Genomic DNA, 16954 nt, shown 5'->3' with positions numbered 1-16954 from the left:
AAAGTGAACCACACTTGAGATATATCACTCACCCTTGCCTGTTTCGATACCCAGGTGGCCTGGCCCCGAAGATATGCCTGATTGCGACGATACCGGTTGATGAGCCATACCATGACCGCTATCCTGCCCTTGCGTAGAGGCTTGAGAGGTGCTCACTACAGTACTCTTCAGTTTCCGTCGTACTGCGATCGTATGGAACAGATTCTATTATAAGAGACTAAGCTCGTTCAAGCGGCTATGTAACTAAGTTACAGGACACAAGAAGCTGACTTATTCAAGCTTGCGAGCCCTGCTTACCGCAAAACAAGAGTATATGAAAACTAAGCCACTTTGTTGAATCAAAATTGGCTATCTAATTGCATATTTAACACTCTAACCACCTAACAAAAACTCAGCGCTCATTCTTCATTTTGGGCACGTCGTACAGGGTCCTAGGGAATAATAAAGAAGACTGATTCTAGTCAAGGCGTAAAGAAAGCCTCTACTTAACTACTACATGCCGAGACAAGGATAAGCAAGACCCACTTGAGGATATTATAGGCCGCTTTATCTATATTTTCCATAGAAAATGTTCACAAGAATTTCAAAACCCACTACCTTATCAGAGGAGGCTAATATAATGCATTAATGCGACATTTACAGGAAAAAATATTCTACGGGGCTTCACCGCTGTCAGCTTATCTAATTGATAACGGGATAATAATTAGCTGTTCATGTTAGGGTAGGATGACCGTGTGCATTGCTTCAAGCGCCCTGAAATGTTTCAAGACATGGCAGGCGCGACATCTGTACACATAACTAATTTTCACATTCAATGAAATGAAATAAATACAATAGGAAATTCAATACTAAGAACTCTCCATGTACATATAGAATGCTAGGGTTCAGAGTGGCTTCGAATTTTTTCGTCATGCTGTTGTTACGACGGTAAATCAACCGACCTATTACAAATTACTTGAGCGAGCATGACAAATTTATCGTTTTGATGCCAAAGAATCAATGGCTCCTTGAGCGAAAAAGCCAGGGTCTGCAGCAGCGAAACAGCACCGGAATTCCCATTCGTTGGGACGCCGCCTCACCACAGCGCCTCGACGCAGCCGAGCAGGCAAATTGGAGAACCTGCTGTAGCTTAGCGCACCGGGTGTTACGTGAGGGGAGTGCGCATCGCCGCGACGCCACGTCACCAGCTGGCCTCGACAGATCAGATACGGCGACGCCAGGCCGCGGGTCAAGACGGGATGCCCCAACACCACCTAGATATCACAAGGCTTGTTTACTCCGATCCATGACGTCACGCTGCCTGGCCCTCAATTTCCATTGACAAGGCTGGCGTAATGTAAGCGATGAGGTCAAAGTCACTGTTGCCTAGTCGCGGGCGTCCCCAGTAGATTCTATGGCACTCGGGCCAGGTAGCATGACGTCATGGATCGCAGTGAAAAGGCCTTGTGCTATCTAGGTGGTGTTCACTGTCCTCGGCGAGGCAGTCACGTGACGTGTGCGTGTAGCTGGCGCCGTATCGCTAAAGGTAGCTGGCGCGCGGTGCTTATCTCTCCCATCCCCACTGGACTTAGCGGCTGAGCGCGCCTGCCGGCTATGGTGGCCGCTGCTGCCTCCTTGATCTCTCGTCGCGCAGGACGTCACTGGCATATGGCGTCCTTGCTGTCTCAGCAATATTTTCCGAATGATTCCAGTGCACAGCCAGCATCCTAAAGTAGAAACTGTACAACAACAAAAAAATAACCAGCACCAATTTATTCGTGAATATCGATAACATGCGAGTTAGCGAAACTCGAAAACATTACTTGGAGTGCCAAACTTGAAAGGCCGCCCAGCGAGCCTCAGTTGGACAATTATGCTTTCGCTTCACAACTCATAGGAAGTGCGGAGGTGTCCTCGGATTTCTGTTATTCTGCTAAGTGCTAAAAAATCCTGCTTGAAAAGTGATTTGAAAGCCTGTGACAACAAGTAACAAGAGCTTCTGGAGATGGCTGTGGTTATTTATATCTTCAAGGATTGCTGCAGCTCAGTCAGCTGCCCACCAGCACATTCGAAGGAAAAATATGATGGGCTAACGCACATTACCACGCCCAGTATTTTTATTTTTTGTACGAGCCATCTCTTACTCGTTTATTCAAATATTTTGTTATAGGTAATGTATTTAGCTGTGAATTGCAAAATCCATCCACGCTGGCTAGCATGGTTTCTCTGGAGTGTATTCTTTATCACGCAGTACAAGTTGTCTTTCCTAAAATAGAACCGTCAACATAACATGGTTTGAATAAAAACCATGTCTTTCGTAAGTGCTCCATCGCGATCGCCACCCACATTTAATAATGACGCGACCAACATTACGATTGGGTGAAAGGTTCTTTTATGGACAATTGTAGTGTGTCTTTATATAATACGGGTCAAGTTCTGCAGAAATTCGCAGACATACCACAAACTATCACGCAACAAAACAACAAAGCACAAGAGCGCATAACCCACTACGCATCAAACGTGAAACACCCCAGACATAATTGCGATGCCCGATATGTGTGTTGAGCACAGTCTGATGCTTTGCTTAGCAGAACATTCAAAGTACCTCTTTCGCCCAGCTTACAGAAACCAAAATGACAATTACTGGTGAAACCGCTCCTAGACAGCGCATCGTTAGGATAACGGCTTCACAGTGTGTTCGCCCAGCAAACATTCCTCAATTTCTACACATAGCTAGTAAACGTGTCAGTACCTACAGACACATCGAATTAAAATGTTTGTCATTGCGTTGAAATTTGTACTCCTGTACCATATGGTATAAAGCTGTTGTGAAAAAAGCATTGCGCAAATATTTGTTGTTGTTTGAGGTCTGCGGAACAAAGCTTAAAGGGGGCACGAAATTTTGTAATTCCGCGGAAATATTCCAATAAATATCGACATACTCCTCTTTCTATCTATTTGTCACACACTGATGGGTCAAAAGAATCAAATCGTTTGGCCCCTACACAAGAACCTTTACCTTTGCAACGAGACGTGCATTTAAATATCAAGCTAAGGATTGGTAAATCTGAACATTGCCATAAAAACACTTTTAACCTGGTGTACAAAACTTTCTTTGTCCATGATCACATAAATGGACAAAAGGAACTATAACTGTAAAAAAATAACATGGGACATTTATGCGCACCTAAAGAATTTTCGCGGGAAGATTGCGACGAGTTAAACTCTATCTAAAGCGACTGAAAGTGGAGCTAGTTGGTAAGGATTGATTATGCAATAAAGGTGAGGCGTGCAGACAGGACACAAGAGAAGAGGACACAAGAGAAGAGAAGAGGAAGGAAAGAAAGAAAGAAGGCACAAAACTCATCTGCACAAGCTCTGGAATGGTATCACCACGTGTCAGTCGGGTACATGTGCCGGTCTACGTGAGAAATAGCTGTTAAGGCACTTAATCTCTTCCTTATGTAAAGTAATCGAAGGCTGACTCAAGGCTGATTATCACACGTGGTGATACCATTCCAGAGCTTCCACCGATGAGGTGTGTGTCTTGTTTCTTAATGGTGGAAGCTCGTGCGTGAGTCACCCTTCGGTTGCTTTACTTAAGGAAGAGATTAAGTGCTTTAACAGCCATCTCTCACGCAGACCGGCACACGTACCCGACTAACACATGATGATACCATTCCAGAGCTTTCGCAGATGAATTTTGTGTCCCTTTCTTTCGCCTCAGTGCTCTCTTCAGTTAATAGTCGGCGTTCGTGTTGTCCACATCTCTTCTCTTGTGTCCTGTATGCACGTCTCACCTTTTTTGCATAATTAAGTTTATTTCTTCATCTACAGACAACAATATTGGGAAGTTGATTTGCTTGTCTAACATAATGTTCATGGGAATTACCACAGAACACCCATGTACCATGCCATAAGGGCACCTACAGGTAAAATGAATGAACAATAAATCACCAGAAAAACTCAAACATAACATACATAATTCACAAGGCCACGACAGTCAAATTGAACAACAGTGAATAATCAAATAATAATTACCGTACGTATTACTTAAACATCAAACTTACCTTCATACTTTCTACAAGTGTCTTGACACTCTTGCAAAGTAGGGAACTTATTTCCGAAGAAACCACAATCGTATCCCTTGAAGCACTTTTTGGTGTATTGATTGTAAATGTATACCCGATGCACCTTGCGGAACAAGCAAGGAATGCTTGCCATGGGAAAATCGCAGGCTTCCACTGTAATGTAAATGTAGAAATATTAGCCGCCTATTCTTCCATTGACTGAAAGATAACTTTAGTGCTGTTAAGTTTTAGAGGCTAAATTAGAAGGTGGTAACTGTGTTTATAGCTTTCAAAGGCGTTCAAATTCCTAACTAAAGGGAAAAATAGCCGTGCTATGAAGGATTAACTGCTAAAATCTTTTTCACCGTGTCGTTTTATTCAGTAAAACTTCATTCTTACGTGTGCGCACATTTTAGTTGATAGTTAAGCTGCTTTCAAATTATCCGCTAGCGGAATTTGCCTGACAAATCCGTGCGTCCCAATGCGATTCGCAGAAGTAAAGTAATCCGCAGATACATTTTTAATGTAACGGACAAAAGTACATGGTAGGTGGCACAAATTGCTTGCTAAAGCTTAGTGTTTTACATCAATTATTATGAATTGATAATAAGGTCGACAAGTAAAGCATACCAGCCGCAACAGCAATGAAGCCCTTCCTGAAATAACATTTCGTTTAGCTTGAGCATTAGGAATAATTGTAGAGTTTGTAGCTATTTACTCATTACCCAAATGAAATGATCTACTGGAGCAGAGCGAATCGCATTGTTTCCTGAGAGTTACGGGGACGCTAACTTTCGAAAAAAAAAGCTATTGTAATAAGGGATGAATTAGCTATATTAGCTGCACATTTCAATACCGCAGCTGTAGAGGGTCGTGTACCGGTACCCATCGCTTCAATATGCGACCGGCTTGCCGCGCGCTTTCGCGTTGTAGCTAATAAAGAGCGCGACAGTACGTTAAGCGTACAGGTTTTGAGAATGTTTTTTCTTGTATTTATTCCGTAATTTCTATTTCTGCACTTTCTCTCTCGCTTGCTTGGCATTCTGCATGTTTGCAAAAGAAAAGTCGCATTTCATTGATACAGCAAGGTCTACAAGTTCAGCGAACGCTGCAGGCGCCTCAAAATTAGTGAAGAGAAGATCTCCCACTGAAATGGGTGGCCTAGTAAATGACGCAAATTAGCATAAGCATCACGAAAACGAAAAACGAAAAAAAGCGAACAGTTGTCGGAAGCATGCTGAAACTGTAACTAGTCATTTACTGAATTGAATTAAGCAGAGTTAGATTTGAATGAGACAGGCTGGCACAAAATGTCTTAAGGTGCCCCTAAATTTGGAACTCGGAATGTTCATAATGTAATCTTGGATGCTCCATACATGTATGACTGCCATCATAAGTTCGATCAATAATGAAAGAGGGCGCAGACACATCTTATGCATTAACCAAACCTTCAGAATGGAGTCATCCGACTCTCTCCATATTGAAGTCTCTGGAAATGGACATCGGGAGTATGAAATAAAAATTAAGTGCTTGAAGTCTAAGAGATCTTGTCAGTTTGCGGTGCGCGGGCGTAGATGGCATTTTGTTCTGCACCACATGCAAATCTCGCATTCGATGGCGTTTTCGTTTTCACTTAATGTTATTGGAGTTCATGCCCCTTACTGTCTCAAACATAAAATTAATTAAATTATTCTCCGTGGAGCATATACAATGAGAAAACAATTCTACACAATGGTAACTTGCGCGTGTCAAATGCCACAACTTTTCGGAGTAACAGTAATACAAAATGTGCGGTGCGAATGTCAATAAGAATATGCATATCAACATGTGTAACTGCAGCATTGGAATAAAATTAGACCGCAACAGATATTAGAAAGTCCATAGTGCGCGCTTACTAAGAGTTCATGACACGCCCATTTTTTCTTTCAGTATTCCCAGTAAAGTTATCTCTTAACGCGCATTGTTTATCAAATACAGATATATTCTTCTTCATTCTAAATGAGTGGTCCTTGAGCATCGCGGCGGGAGCTTATCATAGTTGGTGGTGATCTCGACTTTAACCGAAATGCAGAAGTGCAAGTTCCACGAGCACAACTTTGCAAACTACCACGAGGACAGACTTTGCAAACTAATAATATTTATTCTATCTTAAGGCCTTTGGCGGTGTAGTTCTTCTACTCTTCTGAAACGCTCCTGGATCTACCCTGAAGCGTTGTGTCTTTCAAATACTGTGCATCAGAAATGGCAGAGTGACAACGAATATTTTAAAATTTTATTTTTGTGCAAGAAAATGGTGTCTCCAATAAATTTTCACAACTCACTCTAGCGATGCGCAGTATTATTTGGCAACGAAGCCTCTCACATAATTACTAGAATAATAATACCGGTAGATTTCTAAAATAAGAACAGGCTAGCTCCAGTATGAGTGATCAGAACGTAAACACTATACCGAACGCAAAGCATATTTGAATAAGGGGAATAAAAAGCGTATATTTCAAAATCACGTAATAGTTGTTTTTATAACAATATAAACATATACGAAGATAGTTTACTTGAAATTCAACTAAATGTTCGCTTTTATTTCTCATAGGTTATATGAAGGAAAAAAATGCTTAGTCATCTCACATAATTCCCCAATATTCATCGAAGAGCATCACAAAACTGTCCGTATCCTTGCTTATCTTTTTCGAGGCTATTTTTCGTGCACTAATCTTTCCGCTGGGGAGTAAAGTGGCAACACCTGATGATATGTTCTACAATATGTTTGCGTCAAACTGACGATAATCATTTTCTAACCTTCTCGAGATGAAATATTGCCAGTTTCTAGCGAAATATTCTGCATATGCATATTTCGTGCGCGTTCATTGTGGGGTCACACTTTCTTTAATTTCAAGCGTGTGTTTTTAAGTTACCTATCATATAACAATCTCGTCACGCTTAAAGCACGTTCGCAGTGTCTCTGCAGGCGCCATGATGAAAGCAGCCATAGCAACTCTCCGGCTTTGCTTGAGTTCATGGCAAGATTATCACAAATGCCGAGGATAATGCCATGAATATTTTTGTAGTTACGTTTAGGCAAACATGGGGAGTGAGTATCCCATACTCTATCCCTATACTAGAATAGCTTATGCTCATCCCCCTGCCATTTTATCTGAAGGTTTGCCATGACAAAAGCGCAACACGTTTGTTAGCATAGTGTATTGTTCAGTTAGCAAAGCAGTGTATGGCAGCGACATTCTTACTCCCATAAAACTGCGTGGTTTGTAATATTACTAACACTAGGACTGTTAAATATGTAGGCTGGAACCAACGCACCATTCTTCCTTCGCGTTTTTTTTTTCGTGTTGGCGAATAAACACGATGATAGCTGCAGTAGACAACACGAAATTTCCATGATATAAACTTCAGGCGCTGCCGATGTCAAACTTCCATGGCGTCAAACTGTCTGCTGCACCAGGCTGACAGACTAAGCACACATTGGTAAACAACGTCACCGCTTTTCCTAGGTGTAGAAGTTCATCTTTGCGTTAAATGTGATAATTTATAGCCGTAAGAGCAATCAAGGTAGCGAAGAGACACACAGTAACCTAAAGTGTTTAAACATACAGTTATGTTTAACCATGTCTTCTAAACAAACAGCATGCTTTGCGGTAGTGGTAGCGACGAGGAACGCCACGCCAAAACAGTGAATTAATAATAAAAAGACTAAAGTTTAACTCACGAGACCGGCACACCCCATCGCAAGCAATCTGGTTCGAGAAGGGTGCGGTTTTACTGCAGCTCGGCCGACACTCTTCGGTTTTCGGATCGTAGAACCATCTGCGACGGCGACATTTCTTTGTTGTTGCCAGAGGTGCCATCACCTTGCACTCCTCATCTGGGGTGAAAAGAATGACACACTGTGGGTAAGCTATCGATAAAGATGTTTTGTCATAGGCGACAGCATTGTAAACGTCCAAAATATCAACAATATTTAACATGAACAAAAAAAAACTATAAATAAAACAACTTTTCTGGGGCATCCTAAATGTGTATTGCCCGTTTTTGAAACTTGTTGGTTGGTTCACCCTAATTTGAATGAAGGAAACATCACAATGGCCAGAACATTAGGACAGAGCACAGCACCACTCACACTTCAAGTATGTGACAGCATATTTAAATTGCAATGGTTGTGATGCCTTGACAGCTATCTGCGCGTGCGGCATCGATTGCTTTGCAAACCCTAATTTATCAAAGTGATATTTCAGTACTTCGTATTTTTCACAAACTGACAATTTCATGTACTGTGTGACGCGCTCAGACTTTCCCTTCATTATATATAGAATTTCCAGGCACTATGTAATAATTCACAGCTTTCACAGGAGCCCTTATTTTTTTTCTTGGATACTCAGTAAGTCCAAATTTTAACGTATCAAAGCTATGTCATGAAATAAATAAAAGCAGGAATGGTATGGCGATACCGCCTGGACAGCATTCTTTTGAAGTCGTCTTTTTTAGATAGATTTTGGACACGTTTACAAAACGTGTCCAAAATCGACGTGCAAGGCAACAGCACTGAAAACAGGACAGAACAGGTAGACAGAGAGCAGTGGGTTGTCTCAATTTTTTTCTTGGCTGAAGTTGTATGCTCCCGCTTTTTATGCTCTTTCGCTCCAAATTATGTACCAACTAGCGCACCAAGTTGTGTTCTCTCATTGGGCTTCCTTGACGGTGGGGTTTACTGGCACTGGTCGGGGCCTAGTCAAATTGTAATTTCCACACTTTTGGCGGGCTTTTCTTTTTCAGCCGGCAAAGACAACCATAAATATGGCATGTTTTCAGCAAGGTGATAATGTCGTGCCTATTTTTGGGCTCTTAATGGAAGGCTCAAGACGTCCTGCTGAAAACATACCAGTTAGGCCTGCCCTATGAGTTGTAAAGCTCTTTGATCGACGCAATTATAATTAGCGTCGCATTTCATTAGTTACGCAAGTAATCAATCATAAAAATATGTTCATTGTCATGAACAAAATATTATTGGAGGATGTTAAACTCGTTTGTGAAGAAAACGTACTGCGTTGTGCTGGCGTAAAATGATTTGTTTAATTATAAATGTCGAGGCCTCACAGTTCGGAATTATAGTTCGGAATTAAAGGCAGAATTATCATCCTGCCTTTATACAGGATGATAATTTTTATGTTTTATGTAATTTGCTTAACAATCGCGTGGAGCAGACAGCAAATTTCTTGTCCTTGAGCTGGAATATTTAAGGAAGCTAGCATTACTAGCACGAAAAATTGCAAGACATATTCAACTCATCAGCAAAAATTCACTAATTACCTGTGTTATTGATTACCTTGTGGCACATATTGCATTTACGAATCATAGCCTGTGAGTTCGCAAGACTTGTCCACTTGAATTAAATTTCTAGGATGGCACCAGCTTCGAAATATTATTTCCCAAAATGTGGGATGAAATACATGGGAGTTCCACTCAGTTTTTTGCTTCAATGCATAACAGAGTGCTTTCTTAATAAAGCAAGTGGAACAACAGTGAATTGTAGGGCAAGTTTGATATGGTATATCGCCAAACGAACGTGATTCTGGAAATTCATTCCAAGTGGAAACGTCTTGCCAACTCACCGGCTACAATGCCCAAGTTACAAATAATTCAAACGGTAATAAGTAGATTTTTAATATCATCAATAAGCGTTTACATTTCTCGTGCAAGTCCGATTCTGTGAATAATGCAGCTGAACGACGGCAATCAGGTTGTCTGCAACAGGCTATTTTCGAAAATACCAAAATCTTGAAACTTATCACCCTGAATAGCAGCACTCACAAATATTTCGGCTTTTCGCAAGTCAATCCCAGGAGGCATTCAGAAGAAGCAGTTTGTTGTGAGAGATGCTTTCTTCTTTTGTAGTGTTTCAGTTTTAATGTTGCACTTAGTTTATGATGCATCTGATTCTATTGTCACTACATATTCTTCAAGTGGACTGTTTGAGGTGTAGGATCAACAATAAGCTTCTACGTTTAGCTTGATGGATGCCGTATTGGTAACGCTGTGAATAATTCTTGCATTCTAAACTTTTGCTAAACTTTGATTTCGATACATGCAGGTTTCAATTAGTGTATGTGAAATGTAATCACATATTGTTTTTGTTCATTAGGCGAAACAAAGTAGTACAAATAGTTATCAGGTTCAGCTGTTCCTTCGGCCGAGCTTATTACTGTGTGTGACTCCTAATATTCTTCCACGTATTTTTGGCTGAATGTACGTGCAATTTTAATCGTGTTCTCAGCAGGTTAGGCAAAGAAAGCCGAACATATTTTGAGAAATATTACGCGCATATATATATATATATATATATATATATAATATACTGCAACTTATGTGTGGCGAGATCTCAAGCACATAGTCCATACAATGTTTGGTACACGCGCATGTTGGCACTGAAGTCGGCTTGTTATATTTCTGCGCTACTTCTTTGCGCCTTCCTTCCTCGTTCGCAGCTTTACCGGGCATTTAGATTACCATTACGTTTTGAATATTTTCTTCTCTTAAGTCTTAGACGAAGCTTCGACCTCTTGGAAAGCATATCGGCCATTTGTTTTCATTCGGGCGATCATTATTGATACTTTGATTCTTTGATACTACTTTAATACTAATAACCGTGAGATGTAGGAAATGCGGCTTACGTGAAACTTTACTCTGACACGTTTTTTTTCCTCAAATGCAACAGCAAGCGATTGGCAAGGCTAACAACATATATACATGTGTCATTCTGCAACAATATACATACGTACAATGCAGCTACCTTGAGCCCTGAAAGACACCCAGAAGAGACGTGTCCTTTTCAGTTTACTTAACTACATGATTTACCTGTGTTAAATGTCTTTCTCAGGTAAATTAAGCATTTCAAATATATACCTTGGCAACTTCGTTGTCGCGCGTGATCAACTTAAGCAACACAATTTAACGAGATGCCCATATCTACTTTCCGTATGATGGCTGCTCACCTATTCCATGCGCTTTAGGTGGTTCTTGTACTTTAAAAGTTCGTATCTTCAACTGTTCACGATGTTTTTGTTGTCCAACCGGTGTGCCTAAACCGCTTTGTTGACTGGAACTTAGTTTGTCTCTGACTGCTGACGTTCCCGATTCTTGCTTCTCTGTGAAAAAATGAAAGATGCATTCCCAGAGTCAGAACGGACCTTCCATGAAACGCAACAGCCAAAAAGTTTAATGCTGGCGCAAGTCTTATATATTAGCTGGCACAGAGTTATAAGTTATAAGTTATAGTTATAAGTTATAATACCAACAGCTATGTCATCTAGGTCATAGACACGTCCGTTGCCTATATTACATTTTCAGGGCCACTCACGCATACATACACAAATAACGAACAAAATGGACGGCAGTATAGCCACGACGGCCGCTAATTATTGTAGCGCAATGAATGCGGAATTCTAAAGGTCTTGGTTCAGGAACCCCATGCGGGGACTTATCTTTCTGTCAGAGTTCCAGCATAGGGCTTCAGGTTGTGTAACTGCATAATAAATAAATTATTCGAGAAGCCACCTTTTCCCCGTTGTTGCTTTACGAGAATACCGTATAGGTTCAAATTAGTATTTAGCAAGAAAAATCGCGTCGAGATGGTGATTTATGGAAACTTTTACATTTGTTTTCGACTTCCTTATATAAGGCTTGTTTACGTGGTTCTTAACTTTAGGATGGCCGACATCGCTGACAGATTTTAGGAGCGGCAATGGCGAGCGGAGACCCGCACCGAGTAACGGCGACTTCGAGGATGACGTAGGCCCTCGTCGGGGCGTGCGAGCGCCCAACTGCAGGCATAAATAAAGTTGGCTCCAATCCAATTCAATGACAGACTTTATTACGCTTGTTGCTTATAAAGAACTGATGCCTAAATAGAACTCCACTTTGGGTTTATTTCTTACATTCAAAATGCTATAGCGGCACTAAAGTCAAGCAAACATAATATATTCCACAGACTGACAGCATAGAAATGTGGACAAAATTTAACAAAACTCACTCACCGTTTACTGTTTGTCCCACAGCCATTCCACTCACAACTGTCGTGTGAAGAGCAGTCGCTTGACCTGCAGTTACTGATTGGTTCAAGTTTGCTGACTGTCCGACGACATGAATGTTGCTAGTTATGGGTCCTCCTGTTTGTTGCTCTCCTGCGCCCGTACAAAATAAAGTTTTGAGAGGAAATGGGCTTAATTATTACCTCCCAAAGTAATACCTTCCCTTTGCAGGGCTGAATAAAACAATTAAATACATCATGAGCGTCTCGCATAGCGCCACAATTACTAACCAAGACCGTTCAAAAAGCAACGTTGAAACGGCGCTAATTGTATTGACGCGTTTCCTTAGGGATGTTTCTTGTTATAAACGTTATTTCAGCCTATATCACGCTAGTGGCCACTATGAATTCAAGTTCACGTCATTCAGCCTTTTCTTGGCACCCGCAACTTTACAGTAAACATTGAACTGGGCATTAATCGGTTTCAAATGGCAGACCTGTTTAGTCTACATTTGTGACAAAGTTATTCTTGTTTCAAACTTCGACGATCACCTTCCAAAGTACTTGAAGCCATCACATCATCTGGCTGATGCCGTATTGTTTGCGAAAACCTTATGGTCTAGGGCCATGTAATGAGCAAGTCTGGGGTCTTTCCTGACCAAGAGCAAACAGCTCCTTTTGCATAATTTCCACAGCCCTGCATGAAGAAGGCATTGCGCAAATATCTTGGTCTGTATGCCTACTACAGTCGATTTCTCAACGATTAGGCTCCCATCGCAGCGACTCTGGTACCTCTCACGAAATCCAACGTGGACTTTCATTTGCAAACAGTCCAGGTCAATGTATTTGAAGAACAAAAACGACACCTGCAGTCACTACCTGAACTCGCCAACTTGGACGAAGACGCCTGTAGCGAAATACATACCGATTCAAGCAGTGTACGCCTCAGTGCTCTCCTAGTCCAGAGAAAACACGGAGTTGAAAGACCCATTTCTTACGCAACACGTTCGCTGTGGAAAATGGAAGCAAAGTATTCAGTGACAGAATAGGAATTCTATGCCATATTTTAGGGTACGGCGAAATTTAGCCATTCCCTATAGGCAGGCCGTTGAAAATTGTAGGCGACCATCAAGCACTGTGATCAAGCATCTGTCAAACAAAAGAGCCCTTCAGGCCGCCTAGCACGATGGACCCTCCAACTGCAAGAATTCGACATCACCGTGAAGGACAAGTACGCAAGTCTGGAAGAAAACTTTCTGATGCCGCGTGCCTTTCCCGCACTTTTAGTGACCCACCACCACAAGACGACGTGAACCCCGAGTCTGCAGGGGCATTAAGCGCGGACGATTTCACTGAACAGCTGGAGCAGAACCTAAGCGAAGAAGCCTTGCCGAGTTATTAGAAGAGAAGGCCGACCTTGTCCCAAGTCATGGAAGGCCCCTAAGGCACAGTCTTGGACAATGGAGTGAGAAATAAAGAGCTTGTGTTGAAAAGAAGGGTATCACCCTGAGACTTTCCACACCCTACCATTCCGAAGGCAATGCCTTAGGAGAACGCCATATCAGCGTTGGGTAGATGCCGGCTTGCGCCCGAACATTCATCGCGGCTGGAACAGTGGCACCCCTCTAAATAACCACTCCACTCTTGTTAACCTGCTGGGATGACGCGGGTTGGCATGTTGCCCAATTGAAGGCCGCTTCTTCCTATCACACTAGTCGAGTGTGTCCCTCTCCGTAGGAGATGAATTTTATGACTCGAACACGCAGCCTGCTGCTGCTCAGAAATTATGAGCACGTCACCGGCGCACTTTACCTCAGTTAACTCACCTTGAGAACAGTCTAACACCAGAGTTTAGAACTATCAGAAATAAGACTTACTTGGTTGAGTACTTTTGCATTCCTACACTTTGTTGCCAAACTACAAACTACTTTCAAAGGCTGATGCTTTGCATCGCAGGAAGTTACAGCAGATACCGTGCTCGATGATTATCTAAGTTAATGCGAAGCATTTCCGCCGTGCACGTGGCATAAAACTGCAGCGATGTCACGCCCTGGAGGAGGGGGGAGGGGGATGATCACTCGAAGACTGCCGCACGGGCTGGCAGCGACACGCGGAACACGTACAGTCGTCAGTACATATGGTGTCACACGCTACACGCTGAAGCAAGTTTGCCTTCGAAAAACAACTCGTTTTGAAAGTAGGCATGTGCATTTCACAAAAGCCAGCCCTCCAATCGGTGCCGCTTGTTCTTGGTGGTTCATGGTTTGTTCAGCGATACTTCGTTTCGCGTGCTATTCTCTTCCGCCGCGCGTATACCGGTGACCGGTCGTATCACCTCCTGCCTCGTCGCTACCGTACATATCGCGTACCTCTGTGGTCTCTGCTGAACCATTGCACTCTTACCCTCCTCTTCCACTTGGTACATTTCCAGGGCCAATTGCTGAAGAGACCAACGTTTGCCGGCAATAAAAGCGCAGCTAGCGCAACTGAGCCCCTGCTATGCGTGGCACGCACACCAATACCGGTGAAGGGAGCAAGGAGAGTAGGCGACAAGCTAGCAAGAAGAGGCCGAGCCAATAGGCACCATCGATCGTGCATGGTGACAAACTATTCGACATTGACTGACCTCGCATTTGAGCATGCCTCAGGCTAGCAAAATTTAAAAGACACGAAGGCAAGCACGAAGTTGGAAGGCAGGAGCCCTTTCTTTCAACTCGACGCTTATTGAAAACTTTGTTACGGTTCAGTCTAGATGGTAACAGAAGAGAACAAGAAAGCAAATTGAGGCTGCCAGTGAAAGTGACACTTTAGGAGACACATAGGATGAGGCGTGTCTTCTGATTCAAACAAAGCAGTGCACAATTCTCTATACGAAAGTCGAGCCGCACACTGTAGGGCGATAATTAAGTCAGTAAAAATCTAAAGCGACGACATTTGGAGAAGGAAATGAAGCACACTCACCATTTGTTACTGGAATCGTCACCATTGCTGGGCCAGTAGTTGATATTGGCGTTCCCGCGGTTGTTTGTTGTCCCCCTGAAGCGTTCACACTTCCTTGTAGGCCCTGTGCTTGGCTACCCGTTGTTATGAGGCTTCCGAGCTGTTGTCCTGTGCCTGCGTAAGCCATGCAATATCAAACATAACAAACATAAGTCTCATGTCTTGTCATACCTCCCGTATTTCTAGCCATGGAACTTATGCACGGATGTTATGTTTAATTGAGATGTACATTACCACGACCATGCACAGAACAAACGTAAGTACTCCAGATCTAGACTAGTACTTGCACAGACATCATAGGCAGTGCATTGTCGTGAACAGTTGGGGTCTCTCCAGCTTGTAGAACGTGAAAGTCCCACAAAGGGAAACAGTAGAAACAGGCCCCCAAACGCAACCAATCACGCCACCCTGTCATCTATTCGGGATGGCCTTGTTGAGGCTTTTTTCGACGTCAACATACGAGAATGAGTGGATCGTCGTGGCAACCGGCTATCTTACCCGCTACGCCGAAACGAAAGCCTAGCCCAAAGGTAGTGCGATGGAAGTTGCAAAATTGTTCGTTGAGAATGTTCTGCTGCGTCTTGCGCGCCGCAAGTCCTCATCACAGAAAGAGCAACAGCTTTTACAGCTGAGCTTACGCAGGCTATCCTGCAATATAGCCAGACTAAACACCATAGGACAACCGCTTACTACGCGCAGACGAATGAACTACCCAAAGACTGAACAAGACGCTCATCGATAGGTTAGCAACGTACGTTGATGTCGAACATAAGACGTGACCGTACCGCCTTGTGTACGTGACGTTTGCTAACATGGCAGTGCAAAAGAACCCAGATGGTGGCGTTCGAGCTGGTTTACCGAGAGAAACCTGGTGACAACGCTGGACGCCATGCTGCGTCACGTTACCAAAGAATAGAATCTGGCCCTAGCCGCCTTTCTCCAGCGTGCCGATGAAGCGCGACAACTCTCCCGCTTGCGCATAAAGAACCTGGAATGGACGAACAGCCGACACTATAACCCTGTACGACGGTACGTGGAATACCACCAAAGCAACCCTGCTTGGGCTTGGGCCCCAATACACCGGTGAGGACATAGTGAAAAGGTTTATGGTGCTATTCCCTGCCCTACAAACTTATTTACGTATCCGCACACAGGACTCTAAAATGGCACTACGGAATCACTGCGGCGCCGCTCGCGACCTAAACTAGTACATGTGTTGGGCCTTAAGCCTTTCTACCAGTGATAAAGAACACTGATATATTGTTGTTTTGTTACTTTTTCTTTATTTTTGTGAGTTTAGTTTTTCCTACCGTGTTTCTACCATTTGGAAGATGCTCTTTAAGGGAGGGAATTCACACTTTTACATATTTATCCCTTAACACGGGTGCTGCATTTTACCCACAAAAAGAAACTTAGTTACCGCTTAGCACAAGACACGCCTGCATTATTGCAACTTACTCAAAGTTGTCATTGATTCTACCTGTTGTGTATCTTCTCGCCGCACCTTGTGTAAAGACATTGTAGGCACGACCGGAATTATGTAGTGCTTTCTGGAAGGCACGCGGACACCAATGCTTACACTGGAATCTTCGACGAGTCGTGTACAAAAGCCTACGCGTTTGAACAGTAACACATGCTATTTTCCACCATTGCTGACTTTGCTCACCATTATTGGTGTACTTGAGGGTTACTTGTTTATCTGGACACAATTACGCCCAATAAAGAGTTCAATCTGTTCTAGCTGACAGGTGCTGCCATACAATGAACTGTACACTACCAAGTTTATAAAGTAATTGATAAACGGAAACGGTACGATTGAATGAAGTTCAACCCGTTCTTAGCAATTACTACAAAGGGTGGTGTCCCCACC

The 16954-nt window shown here is 42.8% G+C and overlaps 1 protein-coding gene across 1 annotated transcript in view; it reads right to left on the bottom strand.

Annotated features, from left to right (window-relative positions):
• The window catches only part of LOC142563298 (uncharacterized), a 65061-nt gene that overhangs the window by 15041 nt on the left and 33066 nt on the right, over positions 1 to 16954 (bottom strand). Inside the window, exons 7-12 of the mRNA XM_075673852.1 lie at positions 15046 to 15198; positions 12092 to 12238; positions 11051 to 11203; positions 7771 to 7926; positions 4050 to 4223; positions 33 to 182 (exon numbers count right to left, since the gene is read on the bottom strand). Coding sequence (XP_075529967.1) covers positions 33 to 182; positions 4050 to 4223; positions 7771 to 7926; positions 11051 to 11203; positions 12092 to 12238; positions 15046 to 15198 — 933 coding nt within the window. The remainder of the gene's footprint in view (positions 1 to 32; positions 183 to 4049; positions 4224 to 7770; positions 7927 to 11050; positions 11204 to 12091; positions 12239 to 15045; positions 15199 to 16954) is intronic.

This window comes from Dermacentor variabilis, chromosome 11, assembly GCF_050947875.1.
Source record: "Dermacentor variabilis isolate Ectoservices chromosome 11, ASM5094787v1, whole genome shotgun sequence".
Taxonomy (NCBI): Eukaryota; Metazoa; Arthropoda; class Arachnida; order Ixodida; family Ixodidae; genus Dermacentor; species Dermacentor variabilis.
Note: the sequence above shows the minus strand (reverse complement) of the source record. Positions and strands in the feature narration are given on the sequence as shown.